The following is a 15,410-nucleotide window of genomic DNA, read 5'->3' as shown; positions in this document are numbered from 1 at the left end:
TTATATTATTGATATATCAAGGGACTAATTGTAATAGAAGGATAATTGACGGAAATGCACGGTGTTGAGAAGGTAATTGATGAGGAGGTTGCAAAGAATCTGTAAAAGGATATAATACACTTTTAGAGGCAAAGGAATATTGGATGAAGGCATTGACCTGTGAGGAATGGCCTGAGTAGAATGAGTGAAGATTGTCTGGAGATGAGAACAACCAAAGGTGATCTCATTGAAATGTATAAGGTTCTAAAGGTGTTTGAACGCTGAAAGGTTGTTTCCCCAGACAGGAGAGTTGAGAACCAGGAGGATAAACTTCCTCGTTCAGGAGACTGTGAATCTTTATCCTAGGGGGTTGTGAATGCTCCTTTGTTGAGTATTCCAAGACTCAGATGGACACACTTTTGAAATGTAGGGGACATGCAGATGAAGAAAGTGGAGGTGTGGATGACCTTGCCAATTGGTGGAGCATGCTCAATGGACCACATCCCCTGTTTCTTATGTCCTTAACTGTGATACAAAGTAGCATACCATAGAAAGTTTAAAACCTAAAGCAAAGTCATTTGCCCTCATAATATTGAGCAATCCCAAATTAGTTCTTCTGTCCAGATCTCATTCCTTTGCCTGGAATATTTATCCAATTTTTCATTGAAAAGTAGTATTCTCTGCCTCAACCAGTTCTGTCTCAAAGCCCTCCAACAAACCTTTATGTCCCTCTGTGTAAAACTCTGTTTACTTAAACTCTTCTTAGCACCAAACTCTTTTCAACTCTGGAGATGTATTGGCTTTAATGTATCCAGATTAAATTGCATTTGCCATCAACCTGCCCACTTCCACTTTTCTGACCTTCCCTTTCTTGGCCTTTATTCAGTCTTTCATATTGTTTCATCAACATAATTTTAGATAGTTTTCCCTATTCCTATCCAGATCATCTCAGGATATTGGGCATTAGCCTTCTGTGTAGACATTAACAGCTATTTAAGAAAATAAGAACAGAGGAAATAGGAACAGGACAGGCCACACACCCACATGTATAACCCCAAGTCCCCTGATTCCTGATATATCCAATAATCTGTCAATCTTGTTCGTGAAGGTACTCAAGTGATCCACAGCCCACTTGGGTAGAAAATTACAAAGGTTCACTGCTTCCTGGGTGAAAGTATTTCTTCTAAAGTCAGTCTTGAATGACCAACTCTGTAGTTTGAGACAATGACCCTGACACTAGACACAGCAGTTAGAGGTAACATCATCCTTGCATTTACCCTGTCAAGCCTCATATGAAGTTGGAAGTTTCAGTGAGATCATCTCTTATTCTTTTAAACTAGTATGCACAGGCCCAGTGCGCTTCATCTCGACTCATGTGACAATCCCACCATCCCAGAAATCAATCTGCTGAAGCTTTGCTGCTCTCTCTACTGCAAATACATCCTTTCTCTGGCAGACCTGACCTGCACTCAGTATTCCAAGTGCAGTATCACCAGAGCCCTGTGTAACTGAAGTGAGATAATTTTGCTCTTATACTTAAATCCTCTTGCAAAAACCCCAATATACCCAAAATAGTCAGCAGATCAGGTTGCATCTGTGGGAAGAGAAGCAAAGTTAATGTTTCAGATCAGAGACTTTTCGTCAGAACAGCAAACAGCATCTGCAATTTTTAAAAAAAATTTATTTGCTTTCTTAATTGCTTGCTGTACCTGCAGTGATTTGTGTAAAGGGCATCCAGGTCCCTCTGACCATCCACATCTTACAAACTTTCATCATTTAAAGCAAAACCCACCTTTCTACCTTTCCGACCCAGTGAGATGGCCTCACATTTTTCCATAATTATATTCCATCTCCCATGTCCTTGCCCATTCACTTAGCCTGCTTATATTCCCTTGAAGCCTCCCTCTGTTCTCCTCACAACCTCACTATCACCAATAGAGTCATACGGCATGGGAACAGGCCCTTCGGCTCAACTCGTCCATGCCATCCAAATTGTCTACCCATTTGCCTGCATTTGGCCCAAATCCCTCTAAACTTTTCCTATCCATATACCGGTCTAAATGTCTTTTAAACATTACAGTTGTACTGCCTCTACCACTTCCTCTGGCAGCTCATTCCATATACCCACCATCCTTTGCATGGAAAAAGTTGCCCCTCAGGTCTCTTTTAGTCCCAGTTTAGATCTATCACCAAGCTTGGATATGTTACACATGGTCGCCTCATCCAAATCATTGAAAGAGACTGTGAACAAATTGTAACATTAGGTGATAGTACATTAGGTGTAGGGTAATACCCAACTCGGTGCTTCCCACATGGCTGAATAGCTTACTAACAGTTGTTGCCTACTCCAGCTTCTCACAAGATGGTATGATCTTCCAATTTTAACTCATTGCATTCAGGGCTAATGCTGTTTGGATAACCTGAGTTTTTTTCCTGTTCAGGTTATGAGATCACTCAAGTTGTGTCACATGAAACAACCTCGTTTGACATTGACCATGTGCAACAAGGAGTGACGTACATCATCAAAGTGTCTGCACTTTCTGGAGGCAGAGAGGGAAACGCCGCTAGCATTGTTGCTAGAGCAGGTAAGAGCTGAAGTGGCCAGGGTGTGAACTCTAAAGTCATTCTTCCCAAAGGCAAAACATGCTTTCCTCTGGACTCAAAAATGCATCTATAGTAACCTACGTACTCTTCCTGCAAACTAATTCTGTCTAAATTCAAGGCTCATTGCTGGGCATTAAGGAATGTCTTGGTTAAGAATTTTGACATGTAGAGTGGCATAAAGAGTGCCGTGAGATTAAGTATTGGGCATTGTGTATGTAGAGTACTCAATCCTTGTAAATCACCTGCGGCCAGAAGACTGCATTAACATTCATTCTCCTAATATGGGTAAGACTGGCATTTACTGCCATCGCCAGATGAGGTTGGTGGGGCTGTGATTTATGACCCCCCACTTCACCACAACCCGTGTGGTGAAAGTTCTCTTCCACAATGCTGTCAGGTAGCAAGCTGCCAGATTTAGACTCAGTGATGATGTGGAGTGACGATTGTGTGTCCAAGCCAGGTGAGAAGTGACTTGGAAGCAAGTCTGGGAGGCGGTGGTGTTCCCATGGACCTGGTTGCTGGTCCTTCTGGCAGGTGATGGGTTTAGGAGTTCCTGCTCTCTCCATCAGCTGTGGATGGAGTGAATGTTTATCTCAGTGGATGGATGGAGCATGGTGTGGGATGGTCAATTCATCAGCAGTGCTGCTCAAGCTGAATCCTTCTTTCATCCCTTTGTTATCCCTAGACTTAGCCATTCCAAACCGCTCCTAACCACTCTCCCCTTTCCATCCCTCATGAGATTGAAGCCATCCAAAACATCACTGCCCAACTCCTAACTTGCATCACTGCAATTCATCCTTGATCTCTGTGCTTCTAACTTGCACCAGGTTCCATTGAAGCAAGACCTCTACTCTTAAATGTTTGCTAATGCAACACTCCCTCAGTATTGCAGCAGAGTATTTGCCAAGTGACGGTCAGATCCCAAAAACTGAATAAAAATAAAAACCTAGTTTTACCATTCTATTCCATGTTTTCATTCCCTTAAAGCCGCCATCATTCTCTATCTCTGTGATTTCCTTCAACACAAGTGAAGCATTTTGGCAAGTTACATGAGGGTAGGACATACACAGTGTACTGTCTCTTTACATTTGATCTCCCAAGGTGCAACGCTTCACATTTGGCCGGGTTGAACTCCATCTGCCATTTCTCCGCCCATATCTGCAAGTGATCTGTATCTCACTGTATCCTTTGCCTGTCTTCTACACTATCCCCAACACCACCGATCTTCGTATCACCTGCAAACTTACTAACCCACCCATGTACATTTTCATCCAGGTCATTTATATACATCACGTAACAATACGCAATATACATTTCAAATATAAAATATATGTTCCTGTTTTTTTGCCAAAGTCGATAACCTCACATTTTTCCATTTTGTACTCATCTGGCACTCACTCAGCTTGTCGATATCTCTTTGAGGCCTCTCTGCATTCTGATCACCACTCACATTCCCACTTAACTTTGTGTCATGAGCAAACTTGGAAACATCATGTGGTTCCCTCAGCCAAATCAGTTAAATTGGTGTATTATTGTCACATGTACCGAGGTACAGTGAAAAACTTGTCTTGCATACCGTCCATACAGATCATTTCATTACACTGTGCACTGAGGTAGTGCAAGGGGAAACAATAACAGAATGCAGAATAAAGTGTTACAGTTACAGAGAAAGTGCAGTGCAGGCAGACAATAAGGTGCAAAGTCATAACGATATAGATTGTGAGGTCAAGAGCCCATCTTATCGTGAGGACTGTGATTCGCCAGGGCCCAAGCACCAATCCATCTTGTACCCCAACAGTCATAGACTGCCAACCCGAGAAGAACCTATTTATTCCCATTCTTTGGTTCCTGTCTGTTAATTGACACTCAATCGATCCTAGTGTACTACCCCAATCCCGCCGGCCTTAACCTTTTTCACCATCCTCCTGTGTGAAACCTTATTGGTCCTTCTGAATATCCAAATATACCAAATCCATTAGTTCTCCTTTATCTACACTACAAGTCACATCCTCAAAGAACTCCAATAGATCAGTTAAACCTGATCTCCCTGTCATAAATCCGTGTTGATTTTAAGAACATAGAGCGGTACAGCACAGGAACAGGCCCTTCGGCCCACCATGCCTGTTCAATCACATTTTCTGTCACGTCCTTTATTATAGATTTCAGCACTTTCCCTGCTAAGATAGAGATTGATAGACTATTATTGGTATTGGTTTATTATTGTCATTTGTACCGAGGTACAGTGAAAAACTTGTCTTGCATACCCATCGTACAGGTCAATTCATTACACAGTGCAGTTACATTGAGTTAGTACAGAGTGCATTGATGTAGTACAGGTAAAAACAATAACAGTACAAAGTGTCACAGCTACAGAGAAAGTGCAGTGCAATAAGGTGCAAGGTCACAACAAGGTAGATCGTGAGGTCTGAGTCCATCTCATCGTATAAGGGAACTGTTCAATAGTCTTGTCACAGTGGGATAGAAGCTGTCCTTAAGTCTGGTGGTACGTGCCCTCAGGCTCCTGTATCTTCTACCTGATGGAAGAGGAGAGAAGAGAGAATGACCTGGCTGGGTGGAATCTTTGATTATGCTGGCTGCTTCGCCAAGACAGCGAGAGGTAAAGACAGAGTCCATGGAGGACAGGCTGGTGTCCGTGATGCGCTGGACTGTGTCCACAACTCTCTGCAGTTTCTTGCGGTCCTGGGCAGAGCAGTTGCCGTACCAAGCCATGATTCATCCAGACAGGATGCTTTCTATGGGGCATCGATAAAGGTTGGTGAGAGTCAAAAGGGACAAACCAAATTTCTTTAGCCTCCTGAGGAAGTAGAGGCGCTGGTGAGCTTTCTTGGCCATGGCGTCTACATGATTTGACCAGGACAGGCTGTTGGTGATGTTCACTCCTAGGAACTCGAAGCTCTCAACCCTCTCGACCTCAGCACCGTTGATCTGGACAGGTGCATGTACACCACCCCCTTTCTTGAAGTCAATGACCAGCTCTTTTGTTTTGTTGACATTGAGGGAAAGGTTGTTGACATGACACCATTCCACTAAGTTCTCTATCTCCTTCCTGTACTCCGACTCATTGCTGTTTGAGATACGGCCTACAACGGTGGTATCATCTGCAAACTTGTAGATGGAGTTAGAGCAGAATCTGGCCACACAGTCATGAGTATATAGAGAGTAGAGTAGAGGGCTGAGGACGCAGCCTTGTGGGCACCAGTGTTGAGAATAATCATGCCGGAGGTATTGCTGCCTATCCTCACTGATTGCGGTCTGTTGATTAGAAAGTAAAGGATCCAGTTACAGAGGTCTTGAGTCCTAGGTCTTGGAGTTTGGTGACAAGTTTGCTTGGGATTATTGTATTGAAGGCAGAGCTGTAGTCAATATACAATATTCTGACATAGGTATCTTTACTGTCCAGATGCTCCAGAGCTGAGTGAAGGGCCAGGGAGATGGCGTTCGCTGTAGACCTGTTTCGGCGATAGGCAAATTGCAGTGGGTCGAGGTTGTCTAGGAGGCTGGAGTTAATGCGTGCCATGACCAGCCTCTCAAAGCACTTCATGATGGTGGATGTCAGAGCCACTGGTCGGTAGTCATTGAGGCGTGATACCTTGCTTTCCTTCGGTACCGGGATGATAGTGCTCTTCTTATTAAAGGAATCAAGGTACAGTGATAATACTATTAAGGTATGAGGGTATTAAGGTATGAGGGACATAGATAGGGTGAATGTGCACAGTCTTTTTCCCAGGGTTGGGGAACAAAGAGGACATAGGTTTAAGGTGAGAGAGGAGAGATTTAATAGAAACCTGAGGGGCAACTTTTTCACCCAAAGAGTGGTCAGTATCTGGAATGAGCTGCCAGAGGAAGTGGTTGAGGCAGGTACATTAACAACATTTAAAAGGTACTTGGGCAGATACACGGATAGGAAAGGTTTAGAGGGATATGGGCCAAACCTGGGTAAATGGGACGAGCTCAGGTAGGCACCTTGTTTGGCATGGATAAGTTGGGCAGAAGGACCTTGGTCTGTGCTGTATGACTCTCTATGACTAAAACTTTCTGGGTTCCTCTGATTCTGGCTTCTTGAGCAGACCCAACCTATCTAGTATCTTCTCTTAAATTAAAATGATCCACCCCAGGCAATATCCTGATGAATTTCCACAGCACTGTCTCCACAGGAATCCCATCCTTCCTGTTGTGTGGCAACCAGAACTGCCCACAGCTGTGACCTAACCAATGTTTTATAAAAACGTCCCTTCGCTTGTACTGAATGACTCTGTACCCTGGCTAATGAAGGCAGATATCCTGTATGCCTTCACCACCTTATCTAATTCTGCTGCTACCTTCAGCAACCCTTGGGCATACACCAAGTCCCTCTGTTCCTCAATACTCCCTTGAACTCTATACCATTCATTTTGTACATTCATGCCTACTCCATCATACAATCGAATCATGGCTGATCTTCATCCTCAATGTTACTCTCTTGCACTAACCCCATATCTGTGGTTAAGAAGGCATATGGTGTATTGTCCTTTATCAATCGTGGAATTGAACTTAAGAGCCGAGAGGTATTGTTGCAGCTATATAGGACCCTGGTCAGACCCCACTTGGAGTACTGTGCTCAGTTCTGGTTGCCTCACTACAAGAAGGATGTGGAAGCCATAGGAAGAGTGCAGAAGAGATTTACAAGGATGTTGCCTGGATTGGGGAGCATGCCTTATGAAAACAGGTTGAGGGAATTCGGCCTTTTCTCCATGGAGCGACGGAGGATGAGAGGTGACCTGATAGAGGTGTATAAGATGATGAGAGGCATTGATCGTGTGGATAGTCAGAGGCTTTTCCCCAGGGCTGAAATGGTTGCCACAAGAGGACACAGGTTTAAGGCGCTGGGGAGTAGGTACAGAGGAGATATCAGGGGTAAGTTTTTTACTCAGAGAGTGGTGAGTGCGTGGAATGGGCTGCCGGCAACGGTGGTGGAGGCCGATACGATAGGGTCTTTTAAGAGACTGTTGGATAGGTACATGGAGCTTAGAAAAATAGAGGGCTATGGGTAAGCCTAGTAATTTCTAAGGTAGGGACATGTTCAGCACAACTTTATGGGCCGAAGGGCCTGTATTGTGCTGTAGGTTTTCTATGTTTCTATCTTTCCTTCTCTGTGGTGAACATACACAGCAACAGAACTTCCTCAGCCCTCTTGGGGAGTGAATTCCAAAGGTTCCACTACCTCTGGGCAAGGAAATTACTTTTCATAGCCCTGAGTGGTCAATCCCTTATTTTGAGATCATCCTGCATCTACTTTGCCGAGCACTCATGTTTCAATGAGATCGCCTCTCATTCTTGTAAACTGCAGAGAGTACCGTCCTGTCTCCTTAACTTCTAGCAAAACAAATGCTCTGTCCTGGAAATCAATCCAATGAACTTTTGTTGTACTTCCTCTGCTGCAAGTAGATTCCTCCATAGGTAGGGAGAACAAAGATTCACGCGATATCCCAGGTGCACTCTCACCAGGACTCGATCAGATTTCTTTATTAGTCACATGTGCATCAAAACACACAGTGAAATGCATCTTTGCGTAGAATGTGCTGGGGGCAGCCCGCAAGTGTCGCCACGCTTCCGGTGCCAACGTAGCACTCCCACAACTTCCTAACCCTGTATGTCTTTGGAATGTGGGAGGAAACCGGAGCACCCGGAGGAAACCCACGCAGACACGGGGAGAACGTACAAACTCCTTACAGACAGCGGCCAGAATTGAACCCGAGTCACTGGCGCTGTAATAGCGTTATGCTAACCAGTACACTACTGTGCCCAATCTTGTACTCAAATCCTCTTGCAATAAAGGCCAGCATAACATTTGCCTTCCTAATTGTTTGCTGTACCTGCAGGTTAACTTCAAGTGATTTGTGTACAAGGACATCTAGGTTTTTCTGAACACCAAAGCCTTTCAATGTCTCACGGTGGCTTGGTGCCAGGTTTTGTTTGATGATATCCAAGTGAAGTTTTATGATGTTAAAAATGCTACATAAATACAAGTTGTTGGTTTGTTTGTATTCCTGTATCTCATAATGGTTGGGGAACAGGTAATGAGTCTTGATCCTTCAGTGAAAAGAAGCTGCTAGCTTGCTCAGTTGGTTAAACAGTGGACCTGGAAGGTTTGGATTTGACTTCTGGCACAGTTCCCTCTGCTTTTCAAGCCACAGATGTTGATAACATGTGTCTGAAGATGTGTGAAGTATACAGGAAGCTTCAGGAACTGAGCAGAGTTTGCCAAGCTGATCAAAGTACTGTCCTGGTGTTTCGCAACACATATTCAACACATCAAGGATGTTAACTGCTCCAAGTAATCCCTCCTAAATCAGGAAGTTGGGATGCCTGTGTTTCTTTGGGACTAACAGTACTCATTCGGAGAAAGCGGAGGATTGAGGCATCTATCCAGAACAGACAGTGTTCCACCAAATCCATCTGCACTGCTGACATTCCCAACCCCTGGAACTGTGCCTCTATCTGCACGTTCAACTAAAAGCACTAGATGAACCCTTCACAGGTTGTGAGCAGCCAGGAGCCGATACAACCACAACACTTCAATGGATTATGTTATTGAACTAATAATACAGAAGCCTGGACTAATGTTCCGTACAATTGCGTTCAAATCGAACCATGGCTGTGAAGGAATTTTCATTTCAGATATTTAAGTACATCAACGTGAAATGTTATTATTGGTATTGTTGTTTCTTGTTTAAAAGATGTCTGGTTCACAAATCTCCTTCAGGGAAGGAGATTACCCAGGATCATTACCCATGATCCCTACCCAGTGTGGCTGACAAATGACTCCACATCCATACATTGTGCCTGTCTCTAGGCTGTGTTCTGGAATAGCTCTTCAAGCCACAGTTCAAGGAATATTTTAAAAATATTTTTGGGATTGAGACATCAGGGGAGACAGGGTAACAAGAGCATAAGGTAGATAGTCAGAACCTTTACCCCAGGATAGAAATATCAAACACCAGAGGACATGCTTTTAAGATTAGAGGATTAGAGCAACGTGAGGGGCAAGTTTTTTACGTAGAGAGTGGTAGGTGCTTGGAATGGGTTGTAAGTGGCATTCACTCATTCTAGTTAAAGGGGTAGAGGTGGAAACAGGCAGTTTGGTGGAGTTTAAGAGGCTTTTAGACAGACACATGAATATGGAGGGAATGGAGGGATGTGGATGATACACAGGAGGAGGACATTTGGTATAAATTGGCATCAAGATCGGCACAGCATCATGGGCCGAATGGCCTATCCATTGCTGTACTATTCGATGTTCTATCACTGACAAGGAGAGCACTTCTTGTCCATCCGTAATTACCCTTGAGAAGGCGGGGGCGAGCAGCCACCTTGAACCGCTGCAGTTCTGGTGCTGTTGGGGAGGGAATTCCAGGATTTAGAACCCAGTCACGATGAAGGAGTGGTGACATATTTCCAAATCTGAATGAAGTGCGATATGGGGAGGCACCTGCCACCCTTGCCCTTTTTATTAGTGGAGTTCACAGGTTTGGAAGGTGCTGTTGGAGTGGTTTGGGCGTGTAACTGCAGTTACTTTTTGTAAATGGCTTTCACTCATCCTGGTTAAAGGTCAGACTTGCTCACCTCACAAATGGCTGAAATATCCTCTTCCCTTTTCTCTCTATTTGATGTGACGTAAGCTGCATCTGTTAGGCGTGTGACAGAGCTCCGCTCGCTGGAAACACGGAGTAATCTAATCCGGATTGCGTGGCAGGGATTACCCCAGGCGACTGCGTACGAGGTCACATGGAAACGTGCAGACGGTAAGCCTCTTCTGATAACAGTTTTAAACGCGTCAGGTATCCGTCTTTCCAAAATGCCTTCGGAATGATGTGTTACGTTTATAAACACCATGCAATTGCAGAATGTTGCTTGACATTTTCTGTCTCAGAGTCATGGAGTCATACAGCACGGAAACAGGCCCTTCGGCCCAACTGGTCCATGCTGACCAAGATGCTCCATCCAAGCCAGCATATAGCCCATAACCTTCTAAACCTTTCCAATCCATGTACCTGCCTGACTTCCTCTTGCCACCTGTGGCTCGGTTGGGGGCACACTCATGGAGGGACTGCTGCATTGCTGAAGGTGGCGTCTTTCAGAGATGTTAAACTCAGGACCCATCTGGTTCCCCCACTTGGCCTCACCAGGTCCCCCAGCACCAGACTGAAGAAGGGCAGATATCGTAATGCTGTCCTGGCCCCTCAGCCGACATCAGTTCAATCAGTTGCTCGTCATTAGAATATTCCAGTTTGTTAGATCCTCCTTTGTTCAAAATGGCTACCCTGTTCCTACAAAACAGCAGTGACCACAGTTCAATGGTGTATAAATGACTGTATGGGATGCCTTGAAATAATAAAAACATCCATCTGTCAATTTGGGAGATGGTCTGTGTGGTCGATTTTGATGTCAGTCAACGTTTGCCATCGCCAACCCTATATTATCACTTAACCTCTCCAGGGTTCTTCCCTATGACAGGCCCTTCCCCTTTCCTTCTTTTCACCCCTCTCGCCTTCCTCTGGATCTTCAAACCAGTGTTATACCAGACCATTCCCTCTTGTGATGAATGGTCATTAACCTGAAATGGTAACTCTGCTTCTCTCTCCACAGATGCTGCCTGACCTGCTGGGTACTTTCGTGCAAATGACTCCATCATTTGCAGACTTTTGCTTTTCTTCTATTTGCTGTTGCTTGGCTCTTAGTTCCTGATTCACTGATCTTCAGCATCTGCTCCGCTGTATGTTTTTAAAGCACATCGAGTGAGGATTAATTTCCGCCACAACTATTTCACCTTGACCACCACCGAAATGGGTCATTTGGCTCAATAAACATCATAGAAATTTAGATTTATTATGGCACAGTAGGAGACCACTCAGCCATTGGATTCCATACTGGTTCCCTCTAGATCAGTGTAGAATTCTTAATGGGGTTGACAGGGTAAATGTGGAGTTGTAGAACAGAGAGATCTGGGGATACAGGTATTTAGTTCCCTGAAAGTAGCGACACAATTAGACATTGGATGGTCATAGCCTTTTACCCAGGGCAGGGGAGTCTAAAACTAGAGGGCATAGGTTTAAGGTGAGAGGGGAAAAGCTTAAAGGGGACCTGAGGGGCAAGCTTGTCACACAGAAGGTGGTGGGTTTATGGAATGAGCTGCCTGAGGAAGTGGTGGAGGTGGGTTTAAAAGACATTTGGACAGTTACATGGGTAGGAAAGGTTCAGAGGCATATGGACCAAATGAAGACAGAGGGGAGTAGCTCAAGAAGGCACCTTGGTTAGCATGGACGAGTTGGGCTGAAGGGCCTGTTTATGTGCTCTATCACTATGACTCTTTGACAGTTCTCCTGACTGCAGCATCTAGAATCAGGGGTCACTCTCAAAATAAAGATCCGGCCTTTCAGGACAGAAATGAGAAGAAATTTCTTCAGCCAGAGGGTAGTGAATCTTTGGAATCCTCTACCCAAGAGGGGTGTGGAGGCTCTGTCACAGATTATACTCAAGACAGAGATGAATATATTCCTTGGTATTATGGGAATCAAGGGATATAGGGTTAGTAGGAAAGTAATGCTGAGGTAAAAGATCAGTCAGAGAAGACATGAGGGGCCGAATGGCCTACTCCTCCTGCTATTTAGAACATAGAACAGTACAGCACAGAACAGGCCTTTCGACCCACAATGTTGTGCTGACAAAGCTATTCCCTCCTACCTACAGAATGCCCATATCCCTCTATTTTCCTCTCATTCATGTGCTCATCCAAACCCCTCTTAAAAGCCCCCAATGACTTTGCCTCCACCATTCTATCAGGCAACACATTCCAGGCATCCCCCACTCTCTCAGTTAAAAACATACCCCTCACGTCTGTTCTGAAACTACCCCCTCTCACCTTAAATACATGCCCTCTGGTATTGGGTCACTCAATAATGGGAAAAAGATATTGCTTGTCCACCCTATCTATGCCCCTCAATTTTATACACTTCCAACAGATCACCCCTCAGCCTCCGCCGTTCCAGAGAAAAGAGCCCAAGTTTGTCCAGCCTCTCCTGATAGCACATGCCCTCTAATCCAGGCAGCATCCTAGTAAACCTCCTCTGCACCCTCTCTGAAGCCTCGACATCCTTCCTATAGTGAGGTGACCAGAATTTCTTATGTTAATTTCCTTTGTTATTTATTTTCATTCTCTGCAGACTTGCAGAAATATTCGCTCTCAAGCGCCTATCCTTTTGATAGTCCCGATGGATCCTGACAAAATAATGATATGAGAAACTGCTCCATTACAGGGTAGTTGCAGGGTCAGGGGTGAGAGATTTAAAGAGACAGTCACAAGGTAGGGGGGATGAGAGGGGAGTTTTTTTTAATGCAGAGGGAGGCAATAGTCTGAAATGGCGCTAGAAACTTGTCAATAGAAACTTTCAGAAGAGAATCGGACAGAATTATGGAGTCATACTGGTCCTTTAGCCCAACTGGTCAACGCAAACCATCCAACCAAGTCTCATGTGCCTGTGTTTGGCCCATATCCTTCTAAACATTCCCCCTGCATGTCCCTGTCCAGCTATCTCTTAAAAGCTGTTATTGTACCTGCCTCAACCACTTCCTCTGGCAGCTCGTTCCACTTATGTACCACCCCCTGTGTAAAAAATGTTGCCCTTCAAGTTCCTATGAAGTTGTTCCCCTCTCACCTTAAACCCATGCTCTCTACTTCTTCATTCCCCTTCCCTCAGACAAAGACTGTGTTCATTCACCCTATCGAGTGGACAGTCAGAGACTTTTTTCCAGGGCAACAATGAGGGGACATAATTTTAAGGTGATTGGAGGAAGATATAAGGGGGATGTCAGGGGTAATTTTTTTACAAAAAGAATGGTGGGTGCTTGGAACACACTGCCGGCAGAGGTTGTGGGGGCAGATACATTAGGGACATTTAAGAGACTCTGAGAAAGACACTTGAATGATAAAGAAATAGAGGGCTATGTGGGAGGGAAGGGTTAGAGAGATCTTAGAGCAGGATAAAATGTCGGCACAACATTCTGGGCTGAAGGGCCTGTACTGTGCTGTAATGTTCTATGTTCTATCTATGCCCCTCATGATTTTATACACCTCTATAAGGTCACCCCTCATTCTCCTGTGCTCCAAGGAAAAAAGTCCCAGCCTGCCCAACCTCTCCCTATAACTCAGTCCCTCGAGTCTGGCAACATCCTTGTTAATCTTTCCTGCACTCCCTCCAGTTTAATAATATCTTTCCCAAAGCAAGGTGACCAAAACTGCACACAATCTTAGTACGGCCTCATCAGTGTCCTGTACAATTGCAACATAACCTCCCAACTTCTATACTCAGTGCCCTGAATGATGAAGGCCAACAATTGAAAGTAATTTTCAGGGCTATGAGGAAAGCACAGGGAAATGAGCCTGAATAGATAACTCAGCAGAGAACTGGAATGTACTTGAAGGGTCATTCATCCTCTTTCTGTGCCATAATGAGTCTTTGATATTGTATGAAATCCTCTCGGCAAGTCCTGAGAAGAGAACAGAAATGTACATTTTTTACCTCAGTGCTACTGTGTTTTCCACAAGGCACCAGTTCACAAGTAACCCGTTACATGTCAGGTGTCTTGAGCTGGAGACAGGTGCTGCTTTTAGTCTTTCTTTTCATTGGTACTGATTCTATGCTTCACTGAATTTCCCTCTGTTTAACTTAGGAACCGAGGAGAGCAGAATCCTGAGCGCATCTGTGAACATGTTCGACGTGGAAGGATTGCAGTCAAATACGGTGTATGTCATTGGAGTTTCAGCAATGGTAGGGACCAGCCAGGGAACTCCTGCCACGGTCACAGTGAGGACGGGTGAGTTGTCTGACTATCTGTCATTATACCCTGGTGTAATTTTATTAGAGGTTTCAGACCTATAAAACTTCCTGGGCAGGAAACTGGCTTGCTGCATTGTGGAGACATTATCATAGAAACATGTGGCACAGAATGAGGCCGGAATGTTCTGTCAAAGTCAAGTTTATTGTCATATGCACAAGTACATGTATGCACTGGTGCAATGAAAAACTTACTTGCAGCAGCATCACAGGCACATCACATCAAATAAGCAGAGCTCACAAGAAAATCATAAATTAAACATAACTTATACCCGATTTTTACAAGAAAGAACAAACTTCTACAGATGTACTGTTGAAAGTATCCTGACTGGTTGCATCATGGTCTGGGACGGTAATTCGAATGTGCAGCAATGTAAGAAGCTGCAGAGAGTAGTGGATTCAGCCCAATACATCACGGGCACATCTCCCCCCACCATCAGAGCTGCCTCAAGAAGGCAGCATCCATCATCAAAGATCCCCACCATCTGGGCCATGCCATCTTCTCGCAGCTACCATCAGGCAGGAGGTACAGAAGCCTGAAGTCCCACACCACCAGGTTCAGGAACAGCTACTTCCCTTCAACCATTTGGTTCTTGAACCAACTTCTCTGTAAAATCAACCACGACTGGTCTAACGTCCATACCGCTAGCCCCATACATTCTTCATCATCAAGAACATGTTCACTGACAATGTAACATTAATTCCACTGTGTTTGCAGTATGGTTTCAGATCACCATACTTTCTTATAACATTCCTTTTGACCTGTTGTGTCTGTACAGATCATAGAGCAGTTCCAAACGCTCACAAATTCTTCCTGAACCTATTCTCCTGATTTTCCCACCAATTCCCCTAGCTTATTTTCCTCACCTACATACCAGTGACAATTTACAGCCGCCAATTAATCTACCAACCCACATGTTTATGGGATGTGGAAAG

General features: G+C 44.5%; 1 protein-coding gene across 1 annotated transcript in view; it reads left to right on the top strand.

Annotated features, from left to right (window-relative positions):
* Positions 1-15,410, top strand: part of col7a1 (collagen, type VII, alpha 1) — a 352,219-nt gene that overhangs the window by 106,468 nt on the left and 230,341 nt on the right. The window contains exons 16-18 of the mRNA XM_052017565.1: positions 2,421-2,564; positions 10,263-10,385; positions 14,311-14,454. Of these exons, the coding sequence (XP_051873525.1) occupies positions 2,421-2,564; positions 10,263-10,385; positions 14,311-14,454 (411 nt within the window). The remainder of the gene's footprint in view (positions 1-2,420; positions 2,565-10,262; positions 10,386-14,310; positions 14,455-15,410) is intronic.

Source organism: Pristis pectinata, chromosome 6 (assembly GCF_009764475.1).
Source record: "Pristis pectinata isolate sPriPec2 chromosome 6, sPriPec2.1.pri, whole genome shotgun sequence".
Lineage (NCBI taxonomy): Eukaryota > Metazoa > Chordata > Chondrichthyes > Rhinopristiformes > Pristidae > Pristis > Pristis pectinata.
This window is presented reverse-complemented; position numbering and strand designations above follow the sequence as displayed.